This window comes from Vigna angularis, chromosome 3 (genome assembly GCF_016808095.1).
Source record: "Vigna angularis cultivar LongXiaoDou No.4 chromosome 3, ASM1680809v1, whole genome shotgun sequence".
NCBI classification, from domain to species: Eukaryota; Viridiplantae; Streptophyta; class Magnoliopsida; order Fabales; family Fabaceae; genus Vigna; species Vigna angularis.
The window spans coordinates 19,534,414-19,547,791 of NC_068972.1; the positions used below are offsets into that span (position 1 = coordinate 19,534,414).

Below are 13,378 nucleotides of genomic sequence, written 5' to 3' on the forward strand. Positions count from 1 at the left end.
TGCTTTTAAATTTGTATAGACTATTAAAATACGGTTTCTTCTTCTTATAACCTGGTCCGTTCCCTTCCTACCGCAGACTTTTACATCTGAAAAATAATGGGCATCTTGGAAGTCCTTTTTCTTTTTGTGGTTTCCTTCATCTTTTCTGTCATATATGCCTCAAGTGATTGCCAATTTTCTTTTTGTGGCAGCAATAACATCATTATTCGTTTCCCCTTTCAACGAGAAGATGAGCAAAATCCTTATTGTGGGTATCCTGGTTTCAATTTAATTTGCACGAATAATAGCAAAGCACTGCTAAAACTTCCTCACTCTGGAGTGTTCTACGTGCGCAACATTAACTACCTCGCACAAAAGATACAAGTCTACGACCCTGATGATTGCCTCCCCAAACGTCTTCTGAGCCTCAATGTCTCAGGCTCTCCTTTTATTCACACTTTTACTCGTAACTACACCTTCTTAAGCTGCACATTTCAGAACGAAGGATCACAGTTCATTCCCATTGACTGCCTCAGTAATTCCACACATTTTGTATCAGCTGTCCCTTCACTGAATTTGCCCAATCCATTACCTGCATCTTGCTACGTTATTAGCAGTCTTTTTGTCCCAGTTGCAGGGCAAGAGCAGCAGTATGATAGTAATTTCAAAGGTGAGTTTAGTCAAGATCTTGTATTGACATGGGATACACCTGACTGCAGATATTGTGAATCACAACAACAATTGTGTGGGTTTGATCGAAACAACAACAATCAACTCTTCTGTTTCTCTTACCAAACAGGTAAATATCTTCTATATGGATTTATATCTAAATGACCTAATATTACAAAGAACGAAGAGAAATAACTTGAGTGGTATCATCACCGGAGCTCTATCTATCGCAGTTGGTCACATGATGTGAAGTTACTGGGAAAAAAAATATTGGTCAATGGTTTTACGTGGTATTCACATATGTCGTAATTTTGTTTTGTTTACCTTTTATGGAGTTGACTTCATTATTTGATCTGCATGCTGGCATTAAATTAAAACCAATACAAATAATGTTTTTTTTTAGAGAAATGCAAGGCAAGTGTAATGCGTAATCTTTTTTTTTTCAATTATCACTGGGTACTCATTAGATTTCAGAGTAAAATAAAAACAACCTCCATTTTAATTGTTTCACGACACTTCTTGAGTTAGATTTGTTCACGATATATATATATATATATATATATATATATATATATATATATATATATATATATATATATATATATATATATATGGAAAACGTTTGTTCAACAACGCCATTTTGACAATAATTTGACAACGACACATGTCGTTCTGTCATTTGTTGTTTTAAATGAATTTTTAAAAAAGTTGATATTTATTTTCGAGGGCACTTTTGGAAGAAGAAGATTGCTGAAACCTGTTTGTGCCTTCATCTGTTACGAAAGTCTCTCTCTCTCAATGTCTTACGAAACTGTGGCCTTCATCTCTATCATTCTCTCTCTCAATCTCTTACGAAACTCTGTCTCTCTCTCTCTCTCAAGGATATCCATTCGAAACTCTGGCACCACCGAAGTCTCCTTTCTCCGTCGTTGTTCGTTGGTGCTTGGATTTTCCATTCGAAAGTCTCAGTCCACCATTCGAAACTCTCTCTCTGCCACCGAAGTCATCTTTGTTCACTGCTGTTCATTGGTGCTTGGGTCCACCTATTCTCTGCAGGAAGTCCTTTGTCTCTGTGCGTCATTGAAGTCGTGGGAGGAAGTCTCGCTTGGGGCCACCGTTGGCATCTTTTATCGAAAGGAGAGGTTTTTTCGTTGTCGCCGTTGTGCTTTTGGGTGTTGGGTGCGCTGGTGACTTTCTCTGCAGCGTGTTTTTCTTTTTTAATACAAAGGTATTTTGTATTCGCACACTTTGTATTCGCACACTTTCATATAAGCTAGATGAGATCCATCACATTTTTTCCATATATTTAATGACCTAATGTATTCATTGGTGTAGGGAACACATCCATTCACATGGAACTCAATCACCCATTCACAAGAAAGCAAAAAGTCACAAACAAGAGCAATAACCACTATGGGAAGTAGTGTTTATCTAACTGGGGAGTACAGTTGAAGTTTCTGTACAAATGAACCTTTTTCCTCTGGTAATCGATTACAAGACCCCTGTAATCGATTACCAGAGGAAAAATGGTCATTTGTACAAACACTTCAATTGTACTCCCCAACTAGATGAACGCTACTCCCCAGGGTTATTTTTATGTCCTTATGGGTGATTTCTTCCAGTTTTTGCATGGATGTCTCATGTTGCAAATCATTGATGGGAAGCTTAGAAAAACGTTGTTTTTGGAAAATTAACTGCATCTACTAAAGTGGTCTAAAAATTATGAGTTAATAATCATTTGAAAGATCTTTGAGTCTACATTCCAACAAAACAAGAATCAACTCATTTGGAGTTCGGTGGAGAAAGTTATGAGCAAAACAACCAGCAAAGGTCAGAGGTGGTAGAAATATATAAAACGTTAACTTTAAGGAATTAACTGCACCTACTCAGGTGTCCAAAAATTATAAATTAGTAGTCATTGGAAAGATGTTTGAGTCTACTTTCTAATAAAAAAAGAATCACATCATTTGGAGGTCTGTGGTAAAAGTTATGATTAAAATAGTCAGCAAAGGTCAAAGTTGACAGCATGGGTTATGCACCTCACCTCAATTGGAGAAAACCACCTAAATGGACATTTTTATTTTGAAGAAATCAATGACCTAACCTCATTATTGGTGCAGGGAGCTCACCGAATAACATTGAACTCACTCACCCATCTCAAAAAAGGAAAAATTCAACAAAAATAGAGAATGGGGAGCAGTGTTCATCTAGCTGGGGAGTACAGTTGAAGTTTCTGGACAAATTACCCTTTTTCCTCTGGTATTCGATTACAGGGGTCTTGTAATCGATTACAAGAGGAAAAAGGGTAATTTGTACACAAACTTCAACTGTACTCCCCAGGTAGATGAACATTGCTCCCCAACTCTGTTTTTCTGACCTTTGCTACTTGTTTTGTTCTTAACTTTCTCCACCGAACTTCAAATGAATTGATTCTTGTTTTGTTGGAATCTAGACTCAAAGAGATTTCCAAAAAAACAAGAATCAACTCATTTGGAGTTCGATGGAGAAAGTTATGAGCAAAACAACCAGAAAAGATCAGAGGTGGTAGAAATATATCAAACATTAACTTCAAGGAATTAACTGCACCTACTCAGATGTCCAAAATTTATAAATTAGTAGTCATTGGAAAGATCTTTGTGTCTACTTTCTAATAAAAAAAGAATCACATCATTTGGAGGTCTGTGGAAAAAGTTATGATTAAAATAGTCAACAAAGGTCAATGACCTCACCTCATTATTGGTGCAGGGAGCACACCCAATAACATTGAACTCACTCACCCATCTCAAAAAATGAAAAAATCAACAAAAATAAAGCATGGGGAGTAGTGTTCATCTGGCTGGGGAGTACAGTTGAAGTTTCTGTACAAATTACCCTTTCTCCTCTGGTAATCGATTACAAGACCCCTATAATCGATTACCAGAGGAAAAAGGGTAATTTGTACATAAACTTCAACTGTACTCTCCATCTACATGAACATTACTCCCCAAAGTCATTTTTGTGTCCCTATAAGTGATTTTTTCTATGTTTTTGCATGGATGACTCACGTTGCTCATCATTGTTGGTATCAAGTGCATCAAAACACAGTTTGGCCCACTTAATTGTGGATGAAACACATGTTGGTCATCATTGATGGTGTCAAGTGTATCAAAACATAGTTTCCCCCCACTCAATTGTGGAGGTAAAAACTCTTATAGGTGTTTGAACCAAGGTAGTTCAAGTTCATGACGATTTTTGCACAACTCGTAGAGCAAGAACTTATTAACTTCCACAATCAATTTGATCGACAACCACCTTCTTAGATTACATTACATTGTATACTATTATGTACCTTTTCATTTCAAAACTTGTTGTTTCGTGAAATGTCATTACGTTTTTTTATTAATGTATGTGCTTTTTAATATTGTTATAATTTTTCATTACTCAATACCCTTCATATTTCTTTTATATTTGTTTAATATTAAAGTATTCCAACTTGAAGTGTTCCATTAATGATTGATCCACAAAACTTTCAAAAGACAGTCATAACAAATCCAAAATATTCATGGGGAGTGCTTAAGCCACGTCTGGGTAGTACTCTTCAACTTTCAGTACAAAAGGGGATTTTTCTACTGGTAAGCGATTACCAGCTCCCTATAATCGATTACAACAACATTAGTCATGTGTCAATGGTGCAAGAACTCACCTCTCAACCTAGAAACACCTTAACTTGGTCTTCCATCCACATAGGACTGACCTAACTTGAAATTTCTTGTTGTGAACACCTTCAACCATGGCCAATAGCGATAATCAATCCACACAACATTGAAAACACACTCGTAAGGACCCCTGGAGAGTGCTTAAGCCATGTATGGGTAGCACTCTTCAACTTTCGGTACAAAAGGGGATTTTTCTAAAAACATCCAAATTGCGTCTTCGAAATAATGGACTTGTGCTCCTCACTCAAAATTCCATTCAAAGTAGCAATACACTTTGTTTTCAATGATGACGAACAAACAACTACAAGAAAAAAAATTAATATTTGTTAGTACAAATAACCAACAAAAGTCACAACCCAAAAGCAAAAACCAGCAAAATATCCAACAAAGGCCAAAAGCAAAAACCCAACCCCAAAATACGAATACGGAAAGGGAAAAGTTCATACCTTGTTAGAAGAACCAGTGTCAGCGGACGAACCCATTGCACAAAAAAAGCTCAGAACTTTGACAAAATCGACACCGAACGAGACACTTTCAACAGACCAACCACAAAGATCACTGAACGTATATCGTTGAAATCACGAATTCGAGAGAGAAAGAGAGACTTCGAGGCCACCGACGACAGAACTTCCTCAACGTCCAGAGAGATTGCTCAACTTCACCAAATGGAGGGAGAGAATATCAAATGAAAAAACTGAAAACCTAAAATGGAGAGAGGAGAGAGTGTTTCTGAATAAGGAGAGAGTGCTGAAAGGAAGGAGGGTGGTTTCGGAATAAGCAAATGTCCAACCCTGACCCCTTTTCCAAATCAGTTTTTTTTTATAAAAAAATAATTTCAAAATGGACCAATACAATGCTGACACGTGATGTTGTCAAAACATTGTCAAATTCGCGTTGTCAACGTATCGCGATCCTATATATATATATATATATATATATATATATATATATATATATATATATATATATATATATATATATATATATATATATATATATATATAATACACACATATACACGTACATTTTTACTTGAACTTCAACCATACACCAAATAACTGAAACATTAGTTTTGGTGACTAAAAATGTATTTCACATTAATCCGTGAATTCTTAAAACCCAATTCAACGTTAATACAGTAAGTTCGCTTAAAATTTAGTTTACCTTTGATTACTAGCTTAACAAATGTTTCCTATTTGTGTTTGAACACATTATTCAAAAATTTATATAATCTGGGAAATATTTTATTTCTTATTTTAGTAACTATAATGATGTTGCCCATTTTCTTTGTTGTTTTTAATTTTGAAAAAAATGTATTAATCGTTTTTTACATATATCTAAATTAATAAATCAAGTCAAATAGAATAATATTTCAATTCTTTTAGAAATATAAATAAAATATTTCCTTGACTGGAGCTTTGAAATTAATTTACATTTGACATATATACATGCTAGATTGGTGGTGGCTATTCTAAGAATTTGCTTTCCTTGTTCTTCAACTGAACGTGAACTTATTTATATAAAAACACCATAACCTTGGTCAGTAGAAGTCGTAAATATACATACATACATATATTCTATGCTAATTGACTATATAAAGTGCTATAGTGATACGTCAATCCATCAACCAAATACACCCTCTGACTTAGAGATAACTTGACTGAATCAGAAACAATACATGTAAATTTCTAGGATCTGGTACTGAGTTTTAACAGTCTAAAGAATAATGTCAATTTAGTTACCTAAATCTGTAGGGTTCAAATTGAATAGTGTTTTGTTCTAGGTTATAATATCAAGGCTATTGCTTCCTGCATCCTATCACATTTCTACCAGCACCCTATCACTTATGGAATCTATTTTTCTGAACACAAACAATTCTGGAATTTATTTATTTTTTGTGAAAGCAATCACCCCTTTCTATTATGAAAAGGATTTTCCGGAAGTTTTTTGATGGGGTGGAGAGTAAGAAGTTTGATTGGGTGTAAGAAGCAACAGCCTAATATCTAAAGCCAGATTAAAGTCAGCCCAACTCTTAGAACAAAGATGTCTCTATTAATCGATTTGCTGTTACTGATGACATTTCCTAATAAACAAGGTTCCTCTGCAGTCCCATTTTCAGATACCATTCTAAAAAAGACAACCTTATATATAGTGTTTTCTTTCTGGCTCAATGTTCAGGTCCATCACAACAAGGAATCCAAATTTTCAGAATCATCACATTGTGCATTGCTGGACCAGCAGTAATCTTTGCAATTGTGATGGCATGTTGCGTGTGCTACAAGGACAGACTAGCCAACATTAGTAATATTGCTATTGCAAGGTCTGCACCAGCCACAGTATTACCAGCACCACAGATTGTTACAACGGGTTTGGATGAGTCCACCATTGAGTCCTATGAGAAGGTAGTGCTTGGAGAGAGTAGAAGAGTCCCTGGACCCAACGGTGGTTGCTGTTGGATATGCTTATCAGAGTACAACAGCAAAGAGACAATACGATGCATTCCTGAATGCGAACACTGCTTCCATGCAGATTGCATAGACGAGTGGCTTCGCATCAATAACACATGCCCAGTTTGTCGTAACACTCCCTCTCCTTCTCCTCTTCATGTTACCTCCATTAACCCCTAAATCATCATCAAGGATTTTCTTTCGCAGATTAATCACATTCTTGGCCACACCAATGTTATAGCAACACTATCATATATGTATACACTGGTAATTTGTGAGAATTTAAAATACAGTAATAATTTTTTTGAAAAGCATAACTCACCAGGGAAATTGCCTCATCATCGCAAACTACGTAGTAGACTTGGTTAGGGGCAGGTTGGAATGTAGGAGCTTGGTTTACAATTATATATATATTAAAGAAAAAAATAAAATAGTTACTTTCAAGATCTAAAACTTCAACTTTCAATGGTCTTCTGTACAAGTGAGTAATCTACTATTTGGTACAAAGAGCAAGAGATACCATCTAGTAAGAAAGAACAATGTAACAAAAGTTTAACTTTTTCGTAACAAAATTCTTGGTGTATATTCTCATGTTACAATCATGTTAATTTGATGCTAGAACATCACCTAGAAACATGACACAGGATAGGACGCACTGCAGCTTTGAAGTCATCATAAAACCTCTGCTCAGAAAATCTCCTTGCCCTTCTCCTTGCAGCTGCAGCCACCTTAAGTCTCTCTGTCTCCGACATTGTTACTGTCCTCACAATGGCGTCTGCATATTCTTCAACAGTGCAGGCAAGAAATCCTGTTTGCTGTCCATCTTCATCTAGCACAATGTCCCTTTTTGGGCCAGCAGAATTATGAGCTGACAAGCAAATATTGCAAGAATAATTAATGCATGCAAGAGTTGCTAATATAGACAAAAAAAATAGACGCATTTACAAAAATGTGCAATTGCACATAAGCCTACCAATTGGGATAGCACCGGCAGCCATGTATTCTACAACACTAATGCCAAAATGCTCATCTGTCATCGAATGAATCCCAGCAACAGCACCCCCTAAAAGTCCAACCAAATCTCTGTAGGTTGAGGCAAGCATCATATGTATTAGTAGGAGTACAGCATTTACAGTTTAGGTTCTGAAATTACAAATATAATCTAAACAATTGATAGACAACTAAGAAAATGAATTCATGTGATAAAAATGATAAACTCATTTCAGTGAAAGAATTGTTAGTCATTAATCCAGAGTTCTTGGCTAATTCACAAGCCAATTACCGATCCATGCAACCGACCTCTAAAGGTTGTTTCCAAGCAACATAACATGCATCTCAACCTAGTTCAAAGGCTCACTAACACCGATGCACAAAGGATTATTTTCCAAACTGCTTACAAGGAAAGTATTTGCAGCCCTATCAACGCCATTATGTTTACAAGCAACATAACATGCATCTCAACCCAGTACAAAAACAACTGAAATCTCTTACAAGGAAAGTATTTGCAGCCCTATCAACGCCATTCACCGATAAAAAAAAACATAAAAAAGAAAAAAATCAACCTGGCCATTGATCTTGATGATTGAAAGAATGCACTTTAAAGGAGCCACATCTAATCATCAGAAGTTCAAGAGAAGTACCAAAATTATGAATGCTTTAGTTAATAAAAAAGAATATATGCTGCGTTTGACTTTGACACAACACATCGGATTGATTGATAAAGTTAATTCCAAGTTTCAAATCTTCTACAATATGAAGCATGATGTCAACTGTTAAAACATAAAGTTTTGCACTTTGCAAGAAAAGGGTAAAGGCTTACCAAGTGTAACATCATGGTAGTTAAAAAACAAAAAATAAATTACACTAACCATCCATGAGGGTTTGTAAAACTCAAAAAAACTTGACAAGTATATCTCGTAAGAATAATCTAATCTAAGAGACAGAGTTAATCCACTAAAATTGTGCAATACCCTACCAAAATGGTTCTATACAAAGACTTATCCATCCTAGTTCAAAAATTTAGATTAAGGATTCTAACTTGATTTTAGAAATTAAAATATTGATCACATCCCAACTCCTCTCCCAAATAACTGACAAAACAATAGCCATGATAAATACAATCATATGCATAAAGTTTCCAGTAATGATGCATAAGTAAGGCTGGTTTTTATATCGCTAAAATGTAGATGAACAAATATGGCAGATAACATGGTTAAAGACAATATTATTTCTAAGAACGTTGACAAAATATGCTAAACCACCCTTAGACCAAACTTTCTGTTTTTCAAGTAATTGATCTTCTATTTCCTTGGCTTGAATGCAATATCTCTACTTCCTCAGCATTCACCCCAACTTATTGGATTTTTCTCCAGACAAAGCTCTATAAAAAAGTTAACTTTTATAGAGCTTTTGTAGCAGCTAATTAGAGAAACTTTTACTTTCAAGGAGAAAAGACGGTTCAAAAAGCTGTGACCATTCATGGATTGCTGTAATGTTCAAGAAGGAATTGGGAAACTGTGACATGTCCTTACTCTTTATTATAAATACCACAGCCTTGTAAATTCAAGAAATAGGGGTAGCTAGTGCTGTGGTTTAGGAGTTTTCATTATGGATTTAAAATACGTGTTTGGTTAATCAAAGTGGTTAAGGAACCTGAGCATTGGCTACTAATTAAGTTTTGAAACTTTAAATATCAGCCTGAATTTGGGATTTAGGAAAAGAAAAACCAAGGCAATCAAGACCTCCAGTCTCCCAATGTCAGAATTTGCACTGAACGCTAGCTTGACTGATAACTACCATATACCATCAACTAAAGAATAAAAGGTATGCATTGTACAAAATATAACTTTTTTAAATAGTTTATACTGCTGAGAAAATGTTTCTTATGATCATCAGAAGGAGGGAGGAAAGACTGAAAATCCACTGGGACTAACCTGTATGTCACATTCTTGTGAAATTCCACTTGTTCACTAATATTCAGCTCAATTGCTTTCTTTTTTAACATTTGAAGTCTGTCATCATCTGACTTATTTCTACAGCTACCTACAATTTGGAACTTAGGTTTTGGTAAGGTAGGATCTAATCTCTTAATGGCAGCTGAAAAAGCCTCAAGTTGGAGAGTGTGTGCCTACATATTAATGAAAAAAAATGTCAAATTGGTTTAACCAACAAAGGCTCAAACGAGCCACATAAAAGGTTGTACCTTTTGTTCACAAGATTGATAGGAATGTGCCCACCTTCTCCGGTCGAAATTGTGCAACAGATATTATTACTGGAATTTTTGTTGATCGTTCCAAGGGAAGTACCTGTTTATATTGGTTACCTGTTAGAATTCACTGGTCATAACCAAACTATGTAAACAAAAAAAAAACAAACAAACAAACACACATAGAATTATCATATTGAGACTTCACTTCTCAAGTTTTAAACATTTGGTAAACATACTACACCGGGAGGAAACATGAAGAAACAGACCGTAAGAAACTTCAATGCCACAAAGTAACAAGCAATATGGGAAAGCTATCCACCCAACCGAAAGAAAAATGCAAAACATTAACCATACAATATAATAACGTTTCTAGGACTATAAATAACAAATTGCAAACCTGGAGTCCTGAAGTATCACAAGGAGGATATACTCTCTTAATACGATCTGGAACTTTCCAAAGACTTTCAATATGGGATTTGGTCCAAGATGAATTGACCATAGCCAGGTGTGCACATGATCCTACAATCCCGTACAAGCAGCTGAAGAATGTATAATAGACTATTTTGCATCTTGAAAGCCAAACACTGCAACAAAAAGAAAATAACTGTTAAATTCCTTAAAGCATGGAAGAGACAAAATAGTGTTAATTTAGTGCAAATTACCGCATGGAAGTGTGTATGCACTGAAGGGTAAGGAGACACATGCAAAAGGTGAACTTTCACATGAAAAGACTTCAACTTTTCCAATTTCTACAACAAAATACTTTTAAAAAGATTGATTATCTTCTACTCTTACGCTCAAAACAATTGAATAGGGTATAATATTCAAATCTAAGTAATATTGAAACTATAGAATTGATACCATTTAACAAGTGAGGAAAATTTCCGAAACATGAATAGTCTATAAGAGGCAACAATAAGTACAAATCCCATAGTTAGAAGAAATCAAACCTTTTGGTAATTAAGGCATCATTATTATACATCAGGCTGCGATCACGAACACGAGATAGCATGTCTGAACTGATAGTGGGATAATGTGTATAGCAAATAACTTTACATCCAAACAACCGGGCAAGTGGATATGTAAAAGCATATCCACTTGTGTCAAAGTAATATAAAGGAGTAAACTTGCACAAAGCCTCCCAAGCAAGATACATAGAACCCAGACTTTGACCAATCATTGTAAAGTGCGGAAAAGTGGTTTCTTCAATCCACTTTCTCTTGTACAAATGAACCACCTGAAAATCAGGACAACAAGACAGATAGGTTTAAGCTTTTAAACAAATCAAGTATATTCTTGGACAATTGGTGCCAAAATAAATGCTTCTTACATTAAAACAATATTTTCTTACTTTATATAATCAGCACACTATCTTATTCCATGGCTAAATCATCCCTCATCCCCTCCTTCCTATTGTCAACTCAACCTGCTAAGCAAGCAATACCATGTTTTACTGCCTTTCTCTGGCTCACTTCCACCTAAAAATTAGATCCATTGATCCTAATCTACTCATTCTTTAGCAGAAAACAAAATAAATTTAATTCATGAGTTATGAGAGCACTAATAACCGAACCCATAATAGGAGTAATTAACAGATAAACAACATCCACGAGTTGACTAATATTCTAGCAAACACTAAAAACACTTATGAACCCAGAAAAGCATTCTATGATATTCTATTCTCTCATCATTACTGCAATTGAAAAACCTACTTCAAATAATACAAAGCCACGATGAAAGCGAAAGATTAAAAGAAAAAAACCCCACAATCCAAAAACAGAAAAGAAGAAGAACCCAGATAGAGAATAAGAAAAGAATGTACCTTTGGAGGAGAGAGGAGCGTGACCCCAAAGCGATCTAGGGCTCGAGCCATCAGCGACTGCGGGGTGGCATCATGATCTCCGGTGTAGATACAGCAGTCAAGGTCAGGGATCTCCTCTTGGATGCCTCTGACGGCGCACCAGAGCACCCTCTCCCCGCCACCGCCGTCGTTAGTGTACGGATGGAAGAATCCGACGGCTCTGTTCCTCCGCCGCCTGCCGTTGACTGGAGCAATGCAGAATCCAAAAAGTATGACCGTGATGAGCGCAACGATTATCATCGTCAACATCAAATCGCTGAGTTACAGTGGCAGATGTTTAAGGCTTCTTCATAATTGTTCAACAAATTGGATGAGTAATTCAATTTTTTTTTTCCTCTTTTTAGACAATAGAAAGAAAAGTAAATTTTCTTCCCGCGATCCAATAAAAGACATTCATTTTACCTCTTTTATATGATGTAATTAAAAATAAGGTTTAATAGCCAATTTTGTCTCCAGTTTGGTTGATGAATCTCAATTTAATCTCTCATTTTAAGAGTGTTTGAAATGAGTTTTCTTTTTTAAAATTTTGAGTCAAATTAGTCCCTTCCATTAAATATGACCAAACTGTGTTAATAGGGCGATGATCTGGCATCAGTTAGTGGTTACATGTCATAATTTGCTTGTGTGTGTCTTGACGTGTGTCAACATCTAATTTCGTCCGGATTGATAAATAAATTTATTTTATTGCATTTTCCCATAAAAATAAAAAAATTAAAAAAATAATATGTATATAAAAAGAAAGAAAATAATAAATAACCAAATAAATAAAAAAAAATAAGGGAAAAAGAAAATATAATAAATAAAATAAAATAAAATAAAAACAAAAAAAACGTTCGTCCTCCACTGAGCGCGTTCGGTTCAATCCTCTGCATGAAACCGCTCGTCCTTTAAATTTCACGAACGTTCGTCCTCCACCGTTCGTACTTTACTTTATTCGAACGTTCGTCCATTCTTACATTTAGGACGTTCGGTCATGTTTTGTGTTAGTGAACGTTCGATCATGTTATGTGAACGTTCGGTCATGTTTTGTGTTAGTGAGCGTTCGGTTTCATCGTTTAATGAGCGTTCGGTTTTAGGCGTTCGGCCTAGAATCAAATAGCGTTCGGTAAAGAGTTTAATGAGGTGTTCGTCAAAATCCTGCCTTTCTAACGCTCGTCCTCTCCTATCTGCCGCTCGTCTACCGTTCGTCCTCAACCGTTCGGCGGTTACGTCTCATTGACGTTCGGCAACTCTCAAGCTCAACCGTTCGGTTATCCACAAGCTTTCCAACTGTTCGGCCGCTCGTCCTAAATCGTTCGGCCATTTGGTGTCATGGACGTTCGGCAATTTTCAGCCTCCAGCGTTCGTTCGTTCAGCCGTGTAGCGTTACCGTTCGTCCTTTAATTTTGTCAAACCGATACCTGTTGCTCTCAGGTAGAGAGCGTTCGATCTTGGTGTACTAGTGATGACTAACGTTCGGTTTTGAGCGTTCGTCCTAGTATCGCATGATCTTTAGCCGTTCAGCAAACAACGTTCGGTA

At 35.9% G+C, this 13,378-nt stretch overlaps 2 protein-coding genes across 2 annotated transcripts; one reads left to right on the forward strand and one right to left on the reverse strand.

Moving 5' to 3' along the window:
* The first annotated feature begins 84 nt into the window (after nucleotides 1-84).
* On the forward strand, nucleotides 85-6,970 carry LOC128195817 (putative RING-H2 finger protein ATL21A). The gene is made up of 2 exons (XM_052874501.1): nucleotides 85-778; nucleotides 6,522-6,970. Exons 1-2 carry the CDS (start codon nucleotides 97-99, stop codon nucleotides 6,968-6,970), a joined length of 1,131 nt encoding a protein of 376 aa, XP_052730461.1. The 5' UTR covers nucleotides 85-96.
* Nucleotides 6,971-7,182: 212 nt separating this feature from the next.
* On the reverse strand, nucleotides 7,183-12,237 carry LOC108326568 (GDP-Man:Man(3)GlcNAc(2)-PP-Dol alpha-1,2-mannosyltransferase). Its single transcript, XM_017560139.2, has 7 exons — nucleotides 11,821-12,237; nucleotides 10,949-11,235; nucleotides 10,396-10,582; nucleotides 10,027-10,095; nucleotides 9,724-9,917; nucleotides 7,764-7,873; nucleotides 7,183-7,658 (listed from the first exon to the last, which is right to left on the reverse strand). Exons 1-7 carry the CDS (start codon nucleotides 12,106-12,108, stop codon nucleotides 7,414-7,416), a joined length of 1,380 nt encoding a protein of 459 aa, XP_017415628.2. The 5' UTR covers nucleotides 12,109-12,237; the 3' UTR covers nucleotides 7,183-7,413.
* Between the last annotated feature and the right edge of the window lie 1,141 nt (nucleotides 12,238-13,378).